The sequence below is a fragment of the Gnatocerus cornutus genome, chromosome 6 (genome assembly GCF_029298725.1).
Source record: "Gnatocerus cornutus isolate USDA-ARS CGAHR chromosome 6, icGnaCorn1.1, whole genome shotgun sequence".
NCBI classification, from domain to species: domain Eukaryota; kingdom Metazoa; phylum Arthropoda; class Insecta; order Coleoptera; family Tenebrionidae; genus Gnatocerus; species Gnatocerus cornutus.
Window position 1 is genome coordinate 11,710,411 of NC_142238.1, and position 13,343 is coordinate 11,723,753.

General features: G+C 33.7%; 2 protein-coding genes across 2 annotated transcripts; one reads left to right on the plus strand and one right to left on the minus strand.

Moving 5' to 3' along the window:
• The first annotated feature begins 1,749 nt into the window (after positions 1-1,749).
• Positions 1,750-3,025, plus strand: LOC148172950 (uncharacterized). The gene is made up of 3 exons (XM_088038709.1): positions 1,750-2,019; positions 2,072-2,273; positions 2,320-3,025. The coding sequence occupies exons 1-3, from the start codon at positions 1,840-1,842 to the stop codon at positions 2,910-2,912; spliced, it is 975 nt and encodes a 324-aa protein (XP_087894835.1). The 5' UTR covers positions 1,750-1,839; the 3' UTR covers positions 2,913-3,025.
• On the minus strand, positions 2,909-7,687 carry Nup154 (nuclear pore complex protein Nup154). The gene is made up of 11 exons (XM_088038708.1): positions 7,198-7,687; positions 6,732-7,138; positions 6,412-6,683; positions 5,967-6,360; positions 5,563-5,920; positions 4,488-5,508; positions 4,064-4,441; positions 3,774-4,014; positions 3,495-3,723; positions 3,196-3,445; positions 2,909-3,148 (listed from the first exon to the last, which is right to left on the minus strand). The coding sequence occupies exons 1-11, from the start codon at positions 7,454-7,456 to the stop codon at positions 3,022-3,024; spliced, it is 3,936 nt and encodes a 1,311-aa protein (XP_087894834.1). The 5' UTR covers positions 7,457-7,687; the 3' UTR covers positions 2,909-3,021.
• Between the last annotated feature and the right edge of the window lie 5,656 nt (positions 7,688-13,343).

Below are 13,343 nucleotides of genomic sequence, written 5' to 3' on the forward strand. Positions count from 1 at the left end.
TTTCAGAAAATTTTAGTTTCTTTAATTACCCAATTAATAACAAAATGAATAACATTGACATTACCATTTTGATGTTAGAATTGACATTGATTTTTAATTTTAAATTTTAGCGAAATTGGAAAAACTCATGTACTCACTGCACTTTTGAAATTGAATTTCTGAATTTCAATCACTTGCGGACTCTTAATTCTTACCTCACACGTTGAGTAATTAACTATTTTTTTCTGCCGCTTTCAATATTAGCAGAGAAAATCTTTCGTGTCTATAAACAATCCTACCTCTACCAAATACTGATTCCCTGTCAATGTTTATTTTGTTACAAATAGTTTTACGTTAACTCCGTCCCTGGGCTAATTAAAGAAATGATTTCTGTTTTCCTGGTCTTGGAGGCGTCCAAATCCACCCGGAATCACGCGGATTTGCACACACCTTTTTGGTTCCTGTACAATTGTAGTTTTAAATTAAATCACTCTGTATATTTGCTACCAGTTTTATCTGATTGTGAGTGCGATCATACATTACAGAAATTTTACTGGCGAAGAGTTCACTGGGCAGTATTCGATACCCCCGATACCAATAAAAACGCTACCTTACTCAAATTACAATTAATTTATTATAATTATTCAATAATTACTCCCGTTGCACCACAAATCCAAGAAGTAGCAATCACACGCTTGAACAAAAAAAAAACGTATACATGTAACCTCCGATGGGTTCAAGGTCGTCAAAAGTGCCAGAAGCTATTTTAATTACATGACCTTGCATCTAGACTCGAAGATGCTCTCCTGTTCTCGGCCAGCACTTACCACCGGTTGTTCCTTCCAACTCGTTTCTATTTCAACGTCAAATGGAAGCTGTTTATTCTTCATATTTTTCGTTTCAAGACACTGCGTATGAAAAGAGTGTGACTGTGGAGTCCTCGACAGGTTCCTTGTCGCATGTATACCTACATACATCATTCAAGGTTTACTACAGTACGTCGGGTTACCCTCCGATCTACCTGCGGACCTTGAGACAAACTAAATTTATTACACGATTCTCTTTTATCACATTGGTGTATACAGTAAAGAATGTCAACTTCCCGCCATTTTCACTGATGCGTGCTGTCTACTTTTTATTCTTGCCGGTTGCGATATTTACCTTTTCCGCAAAATTATGCGAGGAGTCGATTCGAACATTCCGAGATGGATTCCTGTCGACGTTTATTACTTCTTTTCTCGGTATGCTTTTTGCAGTAAATTTTAATTTTCCAGTTATAGCAGCATTTTCCTGCTTTATCAGTAATCCATTAGATGTTCTATTTTCAAGAGTTTTGTCATTTCATGAAACAATTCGTGAAAATGCAACGCAACCAAATATACATTTTTTAAGATTTAATTAAAGCTCGATAAAGCTAACACGGGCTCTTTTATTTTATTGTTCTGATTTCGGAAAATTTCTAGTGGCTTTGTTTAACCAAACAAAAAAATATATTTTATGTAAATAATCAGATAAATGAAATCATTATGTGCCCCTGTATGAAATGAACGTAAGGAATTTTATAATCTTTATATAATTGACTGCCAAACCCAAAAGTATGTAATCGATTTTTTAAAGTTGCACCCAAACGATTCCAGTTGTTACAAAATTCGGCAAACTCATATATTCTTATAAATCTAGTACTAATGTTAAATATATGGACAAACGTCATCTGTTATAGCTTTAAATATTTTTGGGATTTTTAAACTTATTTGCTGTTCAGCAATTTAAAATTTTAAACTTTCCGCCACACGATGTCATTAAATTGTCAAAACAAAGTTTGAGGTTATAAAAATCAAATTTTTGAAGTAATCTGCCAAAATGAATTCGAAGAAAGTGAAGAGCAAAGTCAGTAAATTAATCGAGAAATCGGACTCAGAAAATGACGAAAACGAACACGAACTCTCATTTTACATAAACGACCGGGTAAAATTAATGAAAGAAGTCCTAAAGATAATCAAACCCAAGAAAATCAAGAGTATGGCCCCAGACTGTATAAAAGTAAGAATTAATTTCTGTTTTTTGATTGTTTGTACTTGAACGAACAAAATAGGATTTAGATATTGAAGAAATTAATTCAATGCTCCTTGAAGAATTGCTAGGAATCTCCAATAAAAGGCTTAAATATATTTTCATTGGTCAAAATCCTGCTGAAGATAGCAGCTCAACTGATCCTGAGGAAGAAAACAAACCAATTGATATCATATCTTTGGATGATGTTAGTGACGATGATTTTGTTATTGAGGTTGATTCTGGTAAGTAGTACACCACTTAAACAATATCATCACACAAAACTTGTAGACAAATCAAAGAAGAGAAAACATCGCATAAAACAAGAAAAGAAAGACAAAACTATAAAGAAAGAGTACCAGAAGAAAGAAGGTCCTTTAGAGGAGAATCTAATGAGTGTTTTAGAACTCCTAGAACTACAAGCGAGAGCGAGGGCGATAAGATCACAATTAATGTTGGAAGCAACCAAAAAAGCCACAACTTCAGAAGACATTAAAATTGAAGATAACTCAGATGATGATGACGTAATAATTGAAGTTCCCCAAAGTGAAGAAATTGTGATAAATTCAAGTGATTCTGAAGGAGAGCAAAGTGAAAAAACTGACAAAGATGAAGTTGGTGAAACTGGCCACCAGAAAAAGAAAATCAAGTTGGTAAGAGACAGATTTGATAAGGAACAACCGTCTGAATCGACAATAGACAGTACTGTAGAAAAAGGTGAAGTAAGTACAGGCTCACCAAGTAAAGATACAAATGAAGGTGGAGAAACAAACTGTGATAAAAATAACAGTAATGTGGAGCAAGCAGAATGTCCCAATGACGACGACGAAATTATATTAATAGTAGACCAGGAAGAAATGGATGGAATAATAGGAGGCGATTAGTTACGAAAGAAATTGTTTTATTTATACTTAAAATATAAAATAAAAAATCATATAGCCAAACATTACTGAACACATAATAAAAGTTAGGCACTGTTTTTTATCCTTAACGTTACAATCTAGACAATCTACTTTGAATTCCTCTTAGCAAGTGAATTAACTGTTCAGTGTTGGCTTTGCTATACAAAACTGACAACAGGCTGGCTACTGTATCTTGACACTGCGAGATGATTTTCCGCCTACAAAGTTAAAATAAGTTTCGTTTCGTTTCATCCAACATACTTACTTTTGTACGTTATTGTAAACCTCGTGCGTATTCAAAAACGTTTCAATCAAACACGCCACAGCCTCAAATAAATGAAATTCGTTCTCTTCTTTTTGCCAAATTTGAATCTCTGACACTGTCGAAATAAGCCTGTTGTAAATTTCAAGTAAACCCTCGAGCGGTAATTCCATTGACACAAAAGCTCTAGGAACCAACGACCGGTCCGCTTTTAAATACGTTGCCAGCTGTTCAAGTTCGGTAACAAGAAATGCTACAAAAAGTCATTATTAAGAATAAAATCGACAATATTATAATCGCACCTAAAGGAAAACACTGAGTCGCAGCACCCCTCAGCCGAGCCACATGTTTAACTTTAGCCAGAATTTGCGACATTCTGTTGTTTGGATTCCCGGTGCTCTTTCGTATTTCTCGTCGAAGAATGTTACGCCAGATTTTTTCAATTAAATTTTCATCTGTGTACCCTGCACAGTCAATAATGGAAAGCTGGCATTCCCATAACTCCAGAGGATCGGCGAAATTTTCATACAACTAAAAGTAAAATAATATGAAGACGGAGCTCTCCTTGGAATCACGATTACCTGTGAAATTTGGTATAATCCCGAGTTAAGAGCGACTATGGCTTCTTCAGCAGCTGGATGGGTTCCCTTTAGACCAGTAACTGCTTCCAAAATCTGTTCTTGCACCTTTGCAACTTCCATTTTATCCTCCAAATCACGCAAGAAAACACCCAAATAAGGAGCGTAACCGACTTTATCACTCCTCATACACATTATAGCACGTGTTAAATATTCGAGACGTTCTCTCAAATTCAATGAAGTCCTAAAAACAATCCTAAAATAACGAAATCCAGAATTTTGTTTTGAAATACCCCGTTTTGGAAGCCAGACTGTCTAAAATCTTTGCAGCAGCCGCATGGTTGTTGTTGTTTTCATAATATTTCCAAAGTAGATCGACTACGGCGATATTTTCAGGATTCTGTTGGGATGTATGCAGGAGGTATGATTCTAACGAGGAATTATTGACTTTAATGAGTTCGCTGCTCATGTGTTTCTTCATCATCCAGTCGTACAGCGCTACGTGGAAAATTTCGTCAGGGACGTCCAAGATTTCGTTGATTAACTGAAGCACCATTAATCGCACATCACCTTCTGAAGGAATAGGTGGTGAATTTGTGACGTTTAAATTCGTCGTGTTTTCCATGCATAAAGTGTCCAACATGTTGAAGACTTCTTTGTAGATGTTCATTCTGAAATTACAATTCGTATAAAAAAATCATTCTATCTTTTGGTCACCTTTTGTGATAGAAATCCCGGCCCTCTTGGTCAGCAACGGAAGAATCATTTTTATAAAAATGTTGTGCGATGTTATCAGGATCAACTTTCTTCGCGCAGGTGATACACAAATCAATCACAGCATTATAAGCCTTTAAAGAAACAAATTGCTTGGTTATTCCCGGAAGATTAATGTTAGGAGCGATAGATTTGCACATCTCCAGAGCGGATATGACCATTTCTTCTTTTTCGTCGATATTCTGGATGTTTCTCGACGATTTCAACATTTCGTTGGCTTTAGAAAATGCCGCATCTTCAATTTTGTATAGCTGTGGGCACACTTCTCGCAGTTTAGTACTAATGGAATCAACAGATGCATTATCTCCCAAGTAACTATCGACAAGAGTGATGATGAGCAGTGAACAAATGTCTTGACCATATAAGAATAAGTCTTTGAAAGTCGTGTCTTGTAGTACAGTTTGATAGTTTTCTGGTAGAGTTCCGATTAACACGTGAAATTGGTGTTCGCATAAAATCCTCCATAGACCCATGATTTGACAGCAGTGACAAACAAACAGTTTGAGAGCATTTAGTGACATTCTTTCTTCAACTTGAGCATCTTGAATGGTATGGTTCATCCGGTTCGTTGTATTCACTTGAGTGTTATTTAGAGTTGCGTCAAAGTGTTGATTTGAGTTCTCACAGACCGCAAGTTGGGTATTTGATAATAAAAAGTTGTGTAACGTCGTTAGGTAATTGAGAATCCATCTGCAATGATCGCTGGTGATGGTACTTGAATTCACGACGCTTTTTCCTTCCAAACAGACTTTTTCGACGCATCGTCGGTTCCAAACTGGACGTAAAATCCGACCGAGATACAAATACAAACCGTTGTGTTTAGACGAAAAGATAAAAGGGCTATTTATATCAAAATTGGGGTGGTAAGTTAAACTTGAAGACGGAGAAATGGGTTGGGGTTGCAAGTGATGAGCCGGCGCGGGGGTTGAGATGATATTCGGCGAAAAAGGCGACGTCCCAGATACTGAAATATTACGATGTAATGAAGGAATTTTTACAACAGATCAGAGATAGTTACGTAAATTTGTTTGGTTCATCACCCCTAGTTTAGGTTCACCCCCATACAAAAAGAAGGCTCTTGTGGCATATTCTGCAAGCTCTAAATTCTCATCAACGTCCAAAGAAGCGATAATCAAACTAGTAGCGCACGCCTGGTCTTCTTTTTGCACAACAAAAAAGGCTTTAACAATGTCGCTGCTAAGCCCTTGAGTTTCAGTCAACAATTGTCTTAAAATATCAACAGGACGCATCTTGGAAAAAATATATACTCCTTCAGAAGTTAATATTACGTATTTTTTCGGAGGTTCTGCATGCTGTCGCACCACTAATGGAGCGCTTTCTTGGTTAAGACTGGCGAGGGGATTTTCTTGGGGGATCTGAAAACAACACTAACACCTTTGTTACGATTACAAACTCTTTTACCTCGGCAAGCGCCAGTGCTGGTCCATCTAAACTTATAGTAGTGTGAGCTTCCATTAAATTTTGGCTGAATGGGAATAGATCTGAGCTAATGCACCATAACACGTCTTTTTCATTAACTGTGGATAAAAGGAGTAAATTTCGGTCGCCATAGTGTGCTATATGTACAGCTCTTGGTCGCGTCGTTATATTTGCTGAATATCCAGGAGGTAGACGCACATGTAAAAGAAACAAAGTGTATGGTCTTTGATTCTGTGGCGTATTGACAAGAGTGTGCGTCGTCAAATAAAATCTAACTCCAGTTTGAGTGATGGCAACCAAATAGATGTGGTTTGATTCTGACGCTTCCACAGCGGAAATGCTAACAATGGGGCGAAAATTCTGACTATCCAATGTTCTAAAAATGAGTAGTGAGATTGAATTTTCACATGATTTCATGATTTTTTACTTCACTATGTTTACAGCCTGATTTACCAAAGTGGACTGCGAAATTTTTGTAATTTTTGCGAATGAATCCCCTTTAGGTCCTAAATCATAAACTTCAATTGAACCTTTCTCAGTCAAGACATATAAAATGTGTCTACTGTTGTCAACTGCAATTTGAATAATCCCATCTTCTTCACTTAGTGCCGCATTAATGAAAGATGGAACCAGAAATGATAAAGCACTAGTGGAATGATTGATTTTTTTGCACCTTTTTCCAAACCAACCACTTTCAGCCTGTAACAGAAATGTAGTCAAATAATACAGACAGGGAAGACAACTCACTTGGTACATGATTTCAAAGAGACACCCTTCTTTACTGCCCAAAAATAGGCGTCCTTCGGCTGTACTGCCAATTGTAGAAATAGTTGACCCATCAGTTGGAATTGTAAAAACTGGATCAGGAATCAACTGAATCTCATCAAATGGTCCATTAGGACCTGCTGTAAAGGTCACTCCCAACACAATAATATCCACAGCAGTAGTAAGCACTAGCAAATCTTTAATAAAAGCATGAAAAACTCCAGGTTTTGCTTTAATAAGACCAACACTGAGAATTGTCTCATTTAAGCCATCAAAGTAAGCCAAGTCTGAGTTATCTTCATATGACCAAACATAAATATCACTATCCACAGTTAGCCAAGCTCGACGGATTTCTGGAAATAACCCCATCATGCAGTGACATTGAATATCTAAGAAAGAGTTAAGATTTTGTGCGTAAAATTATATTGACTACTAGTAAAAAGGATACGACTAAAATGTTCCAAAATTTCAGATGGCAGTGGCACTTTACTGGCAGTTTTAATTTGTAGCATACTATTTAGAGCTAATGGTGCCCCATTTAAAACTGGGTAATCATGATCAGTTAGACCACTGGCAGTAGAACATTGGGGAGGATGAATATTCATCAAATCCAAAAGAGAAGGAGCTGCGCAATCAATTGTGAGCGATTTGTCGATATTTCGAGCAGCCACTTCCATTTTTTGAATCGAAAATTGTATATTATCCATTTTGCCGCTTATTATAACCTCAAACTTTAACTCCCAGAAAAGTACACCGAAATCCAACCTTGTGCAAAGCAATCACTATCTTGATCTGAATTTTAGATCGCATTGGAGCATAATATTAAATTCATCGATGATATATTAAAATTGAACACTCGTGGAGAATAAAATTTCACCTATAAACACAACGGTTACTATCAAACTGACAGCTGACAGAGAGTTGATTGATGATGTCCCCAAGTAAAAAGAGATAGAAGTACCAATCTCAAAACTAAAAATAACTAAAAACACAGTATTAATTTTTTCCGACGATCACTATAAAATATGCCTCATTTCATACAGTTTTCTCGTAGTGAAAATTTAAAATTACAAACAATTTCAGCGGGAAAACGAACGAAGAGCAAACCCGTGTGCAATGAAAAATTTGGCATCTCTAATTGGCCGACAGCTGTGTGTTTTTATATTGCACACAGGTTGACACAGATCGGGCATTATCGGTATCTAACTTTCCGCGCAACGGCATAATTATTTTGGCCGCGGCTAGGTGTTCTGCCGAATGACTTTTAAGTTTTAACTTGACCAGAGATAACTTGACGTGTTTTCGCACCGTTATTAGCAAGTGGAAAAGCGTAAACCATAAACTTTAATTAAAAAAATAAATATTAACTCTGCGAGTTTTGTGGTCGTTGGAAAAATATCGTGTACAACACGTGTTGAAAATGCGATTTCACACTCATTTGCTTAAGCCAGTCGCCTACGGCTCGTGGCTCAATTCTGCAAAACTCGTGTAAAATCTTCCATTTTCAACACTTGTTATACAATATACTATTTCACAGCCATTCGTTGAATCAGAAAAAAGTAATAAACATATACCAAAGCTCATTACTCCCAGTCCACTTATTAAAAAGTTAAGTTGGCAGCAGCCCCTAGCGATTTTCATCCGTAACAGTTGACAACAAAAGCGTTTGACCTTGATGCAACTGTGGCATGCCAAATTGCCAAAACTTGTTAAATCTTTATAAAAATCTTTCATTTGCAACAAAATTTTAATTAATTATTAGTTAATACACCCAACTTTGACAACGTGTGTTCCAAACTCGCCACATTCAATTTTCCCCCAACTTTCTCCCTAAAGAATTAAAAGCCTGATTTACGCCCAAAAATTTTCGAAAATTTACACAGGAAATTGAACTGATTGAGCTAGACTTTAAGTAAAAACAAAAAAAACGTTGATAATGTTTTCAGAATGATTTATAACATTTTACGACCTTGACTATCTTCAAATGCAACCAGTAATACATTTTATATCTGCAACTTGAAATGCAATCCGAATAAACACCAAATAACCGCTTTCATTATTGAATTACATTTTAATACAAAAACCACTTAAAAACTTGCCGAACAAAATTTGACAAATATGTAATTGACATTTACGCCAGGGGTATTCAAATTCCACCATAAATAAATGCAAATAAAATAAAATTTTCACAAATTATGAACTTAAAAGGTAAATTCTATAAATAAATAAGAGGTATTTTATCTATTGTTATAAATTATTCTAACGTGACCTTACGGTTTTTGAAAGTGGACCACTTATAAATTTTATTTATGTACTTATAAATTATTCTAACTTTACTTGACGGGTATTGAAAGTGCACCACTTACCGTTTACTGTACAAATTCTATCTACCTATTGGCTTTTAAAACCTACTAGAAAATTACACTTTTATGGATCCCGCATAACAAACAAATAATTAAGAATCTAAAAGACTTTTAATACCATTATTCGTGGTTTTAAACACGCGTTCATAAGAAATATACCTATTAAGGTAAAGTAATTTTAGTGAAGTATAAACTAGCCAAAGTGTGTGATCTTTAAAAAATATGGTTTTTGCCGTTATTAACGTGGTTTTCAAATTTGGTTGTATTTTAGGTGTAACTCCACTCAAAATCTATACCACGAAAATACCCTTCTTGTTTAAGGTTTACGTTTTTCATGTTTTTATATTTTTATGTGTCTTAAAATCTATAAATATCTATTACAAATGGCATAACTTTGTACATTTAGGCTTCACCACATTTTTTTTATTTGTCGTTACAAACGTTATTTCTTGTATTTCATGTTCAGTCTTTCCAGTAGAAAAGCGACAGAAATTATGGTTTAAGTTTTTCTTACATCTTGATAAAGTTTCTGGAAAAGTAAAGAATTGGGCTTTGTGTTTTTCGTTTTGTGCGAATTTGCTCTTGTTTTGGTTAATACCTGTTATTTTCTCTTGCGTTTGGTGCAACCAATATGATGGAAGCAAACCTAGTGTGCATTTTTTTGACAAATGGTTACACTTGTATGAGTTTTTTTATCCAATGGTAGCAATTTTAATATTGGAAATTATAAAGGAAAAATATAGTCATCAAAAGCTTTTTTTACAAAAAGAGATTTTAACACTGTCCAAAAAAGGATTGTTCCGCAAATACAGTTTATTGATGATTACAAAAATTGAAAGAAATTTAATATTGTTAAAGAACGCCGTTGATGTTTTTAACAAACTTTTTGGTTGGACAATCTTAATGGTCGCTTCAATGCTAGTTCTTAGAATTTTGATTTTTACAGATCTTAGTTTAAAAGAAGTATTTCAGTATAATCGTCGTGTGATTGCTAGAATACTGATGATTATTTTCAGTTCGGTAAGTACAAAAAATATCAGGGCTAAACTTAAAACAATTTATTTCAGTTTATTTTTCTAAGAATAACAGAGCTATGTGACGATATTAAGTGGGAACATGAAAACATTTTACATCTATCTCTTAATGTAAAAATTAAGTTATGCTGCATCAGATTAAATAAACGAAGAATGTGTTGCTTTCGTGAAATTGTTAAGAACAGCAAGCCAGAATTCAGTGCTGCTAGGTTTTTTGTCATTGACAGATCTGCAATTTGTGATGTTTTTAACAGTCTGATTACGTTTTTGATCGTTGTACTTCAGTTACAGTAGAAGAAAAATTGTTGTGAAAACCACTTATACTTGTAGAATAGTAGGTAGTTTAGTTGTGCTTTACCTTGTTATACAAAGAAAATGTGTTCTTGTGAAAAATTTTATTAAACGTACCTACTTATTTCTAAATAGTTTCTGTTTCTCTGAGAAATTAAAATTAATCTGAAACCAGAACTGAACTGTTTTTTTACGAAATCCCGAACTAGACGGAATTACATCAATGAAATAAATTGAGTGAACCGTAAAGAAACAGTTTAATCTTAAATTTAAACATTTCAGCTGCAAAATAACATTGAATGATTATTTTATAGCTTGTTAAAAACTTACTTATTTGAAAGATGTGTTGTGATTTTTGGATCGACCTACAGCAAACTAAATTTTAACAAAAATAATTCCACTTAAAAATTAGATTTTTGTATGTTAGTTGTTACTAATTTCAATGCTTACCTTTTTTGATAACAAATCAAAAAAATCAGTAAAATAAATTTCGAAAAAACAAATTGAAATTTGAATTAGTAAGTTTTCAGGAATAATTAAGTAAATATAATAGAAATTGTTCTCTAGTGACTTTAGGGCATAACAAGCGTAATACAGGTCAGTGGCACTGACTAGACAATCAATTTTCCATAAAAGTAGTCTTTCAAATGTGTTATTATTTTTCATGTACAAAGCACAAAGTAAAGAATTGAAATTGGAGTCTTCTTGTAACCTCAAAATTATTTTTTATTGCGAAAATTAGCTATTAGGAATAACAGACTTTGAGTAGTAATAAAATCAAAAAATTAGCAGAAAGTATAAATTGCCTAAATTTAATACACTCATTTCTGTTACTTCAAGGGCTTAAAAATTTTTACTTTTGATGTGCTGTTTTTCTTTTAAAAATACTGCGTAATTTTGTAGATTAATTTTGTAGATTAATTTTGTATATTTATTTATTGTTATAAATTATTCTAACTTTACTTGGCGGGTATTGAAAGTGCACCACTTACCGTTTACTAGATACAAATTCTATCTACTTATTGGCTTTTAATATCTACTATAAAATTACACTTTTATGGATTCCGCATAACAAACAGATAATTAAGAATCTAAAAGGCTTTTATACCATTATACGTGGTTTTAAACAGGCGTTCAACAAAAATATACGCATTAAGGTAAAGTAATTTCAGTGAAACTAGTCAAAGTGTGCGATTTTTAATAAAATATGGCTTTCGCTGTTATTGACATGATATTCAAATTTGGTTGTGTTTTAGGTGTAACTCCATTCAAAATCTATACTACAAAATCACTCTTCTTGTTCAAGTTCTACGTTTTTCATGTTTTTTTATTTTTATGTGTTTCAAAATCCGTAACTTTTTACTACAAATGGCATTACTATGTAGGTTTCGGTTTCACCACAATGTTTTTAAGTGTCGTTACAAACGTTATTTCTTGTATATCATGTTCAATCTTTTTAGTAGAAAATCGCCAAAAATTATGGTTTGAGTTTTTCTCACATCTTGATAAAGTTTCTGGAAAAGTAAAGAATTGGGCTTTGTGTTGTTTGTTTTGTGTTAATTTGCTCGCGTTTTTTTTTAAATCTGCTATTCCTACATATATTTGCTACAGCCAAAATGATGCGAGTTTCCTTATTGTGCGTCTCTTGAACAAACTTTTAGACTGGTATGAGTTCTTTTATCCAATGGTAGCAATTGCAATTTTAGGAATTGTAAAGGAAAAATATAGTCATCAAACGCTTCTCTTACAAAAGGAGGTTTTATCACTGTCTAAAAAAGAATTTTTCCGCAAATACAGTTTATTGATGGTCACAAAAATTGAAAGAAATTTAATATTGTTAAAAGACGCCGTTGATGTGTTTAATAGAATTTTTGGTTGGACAATCTTAATGGTCGCTTCTATGCTAGTTCTTAGAATTTTGAGTTTTACAGATTATAGTTTAAAGGAAGTATTTCAGTACAATGGGCGTGTGATTGCTAGAATACTGATGATTATTTTCAGTTCGGTAAGTACAAAAAATGTCAGTGCTAAATTAAACACAATTTATTTTAGTTTATTTTTCTAAGAATAACGGAGCTATGTGACGATATTAAGTGGGAATATGAAAACATTTTGCATCTATCCCTTAATGTAAAAATTAAATTATGCTGCAACCGGCTAAATAAACGAAGAATGTGCTGCTTTCGTGAAACTGTTAAGAACAGCAAGCCAGAATTCAGTGCTGCTAGGTTTTTTGTCATTGACAGATCTGCAATTTGTGATGTTTTTCACTGTTTGATCACATTTTTGATTGTTGTACTTCAGTTACAGTAGAAGAAAAATTGTTGTGAAAACCACTTATACCTACTTGTAGGATAGTAGGTAGTTTAGTCGTCCTTTACCTTATTATACAAAGAAAATGTGTTCTTGCAGAAAATTTTATTAAACGTACCTATTTCTGAAGAGTTTTGTTCTGTTTTTCTAAATCTTAGAAATTAAAATTAGTTTAAAACCAGAGCTAAACTGTTTTTGTACAAAATTAAGAGCTTGACGAAATTACATCAATAAAATAAACTGAACGAGCTGTAAAGAAACAGTTTTAAATGTTTTATTAGCCCTAATTAGGTATACAATAATTTTTGAGGTCTCTTTGATAAAATTTCGTCTTTCTTGTCTTTGATGAAAAATTAATCACTGATCATAATTAAAGGGATCAACTTTTAAAATAAAAAAAAACAGTTCCTATATAAACACGAATGGAATCGACAAAATGCAATTATTCATAATGTCCGGCATTATCACGCAGAGTTTTAGTCTAAACTTAAAAGTGATGGCGTTTTGTCATCTTTATTCACCTCATAAGCGAAGTAATTTTTATAAAATTCGAGCTTATGTGCTGTACATTTTGTTTGTTACTCCAATTCCTA

What these genes read in the sequence shown, in the direction of transcription:
- Nup154 (XM_088038708.1), bottom strand. Translation starts at nt 7,456, where the DNA reads ATGGATAATATACAATTTTCGATTCAAAAAATGGAAGTGGCTGCTCGA. An exon ending in AGTCTGGCTTCCAAAACGGG is followed by an intron (nt 4,015 to 4,063) that starts GTATTTCAAAAC and finishes GATTGTTTTTAG; the next exon opens with GACTTCATTGAATTTGAGAG. An exon ending in GTTTACAATAACGTACAAAA is followed by an intron (nt 3,149 to 3,195) that starts GTAAGTATGTTG and finishes TTAACTTTGTAG; the next exon opens with GCGGAAAATCATCTCGCAGT.
- LOC148172950 (XM_088038709.1), top strand. Translation starts at nt 1,840, where the DNA reads ATGAATTCGAAGAAAGTGAAGAGCAAAGTCAGTAAATTAATCGAGAAA. An exon ending in TGGCCCCAGACTGTATAAAA is followed by an intron (nt 2,020 to 2,071) that starts GTAAGAATTAAT and finishes CGAACAAAATAG; the next exon opens with GATTTAGATATTGAAGAAAT. An exon ending in TGTTATTGAGGTTGATTCTG is followed by an intron (nt 2,274 to 2,319) that starts GTAAGTAGTACA and finishes CAAAACTTGTAG; the next exon opens with ACAAATCAAAGAAGAGAAAA.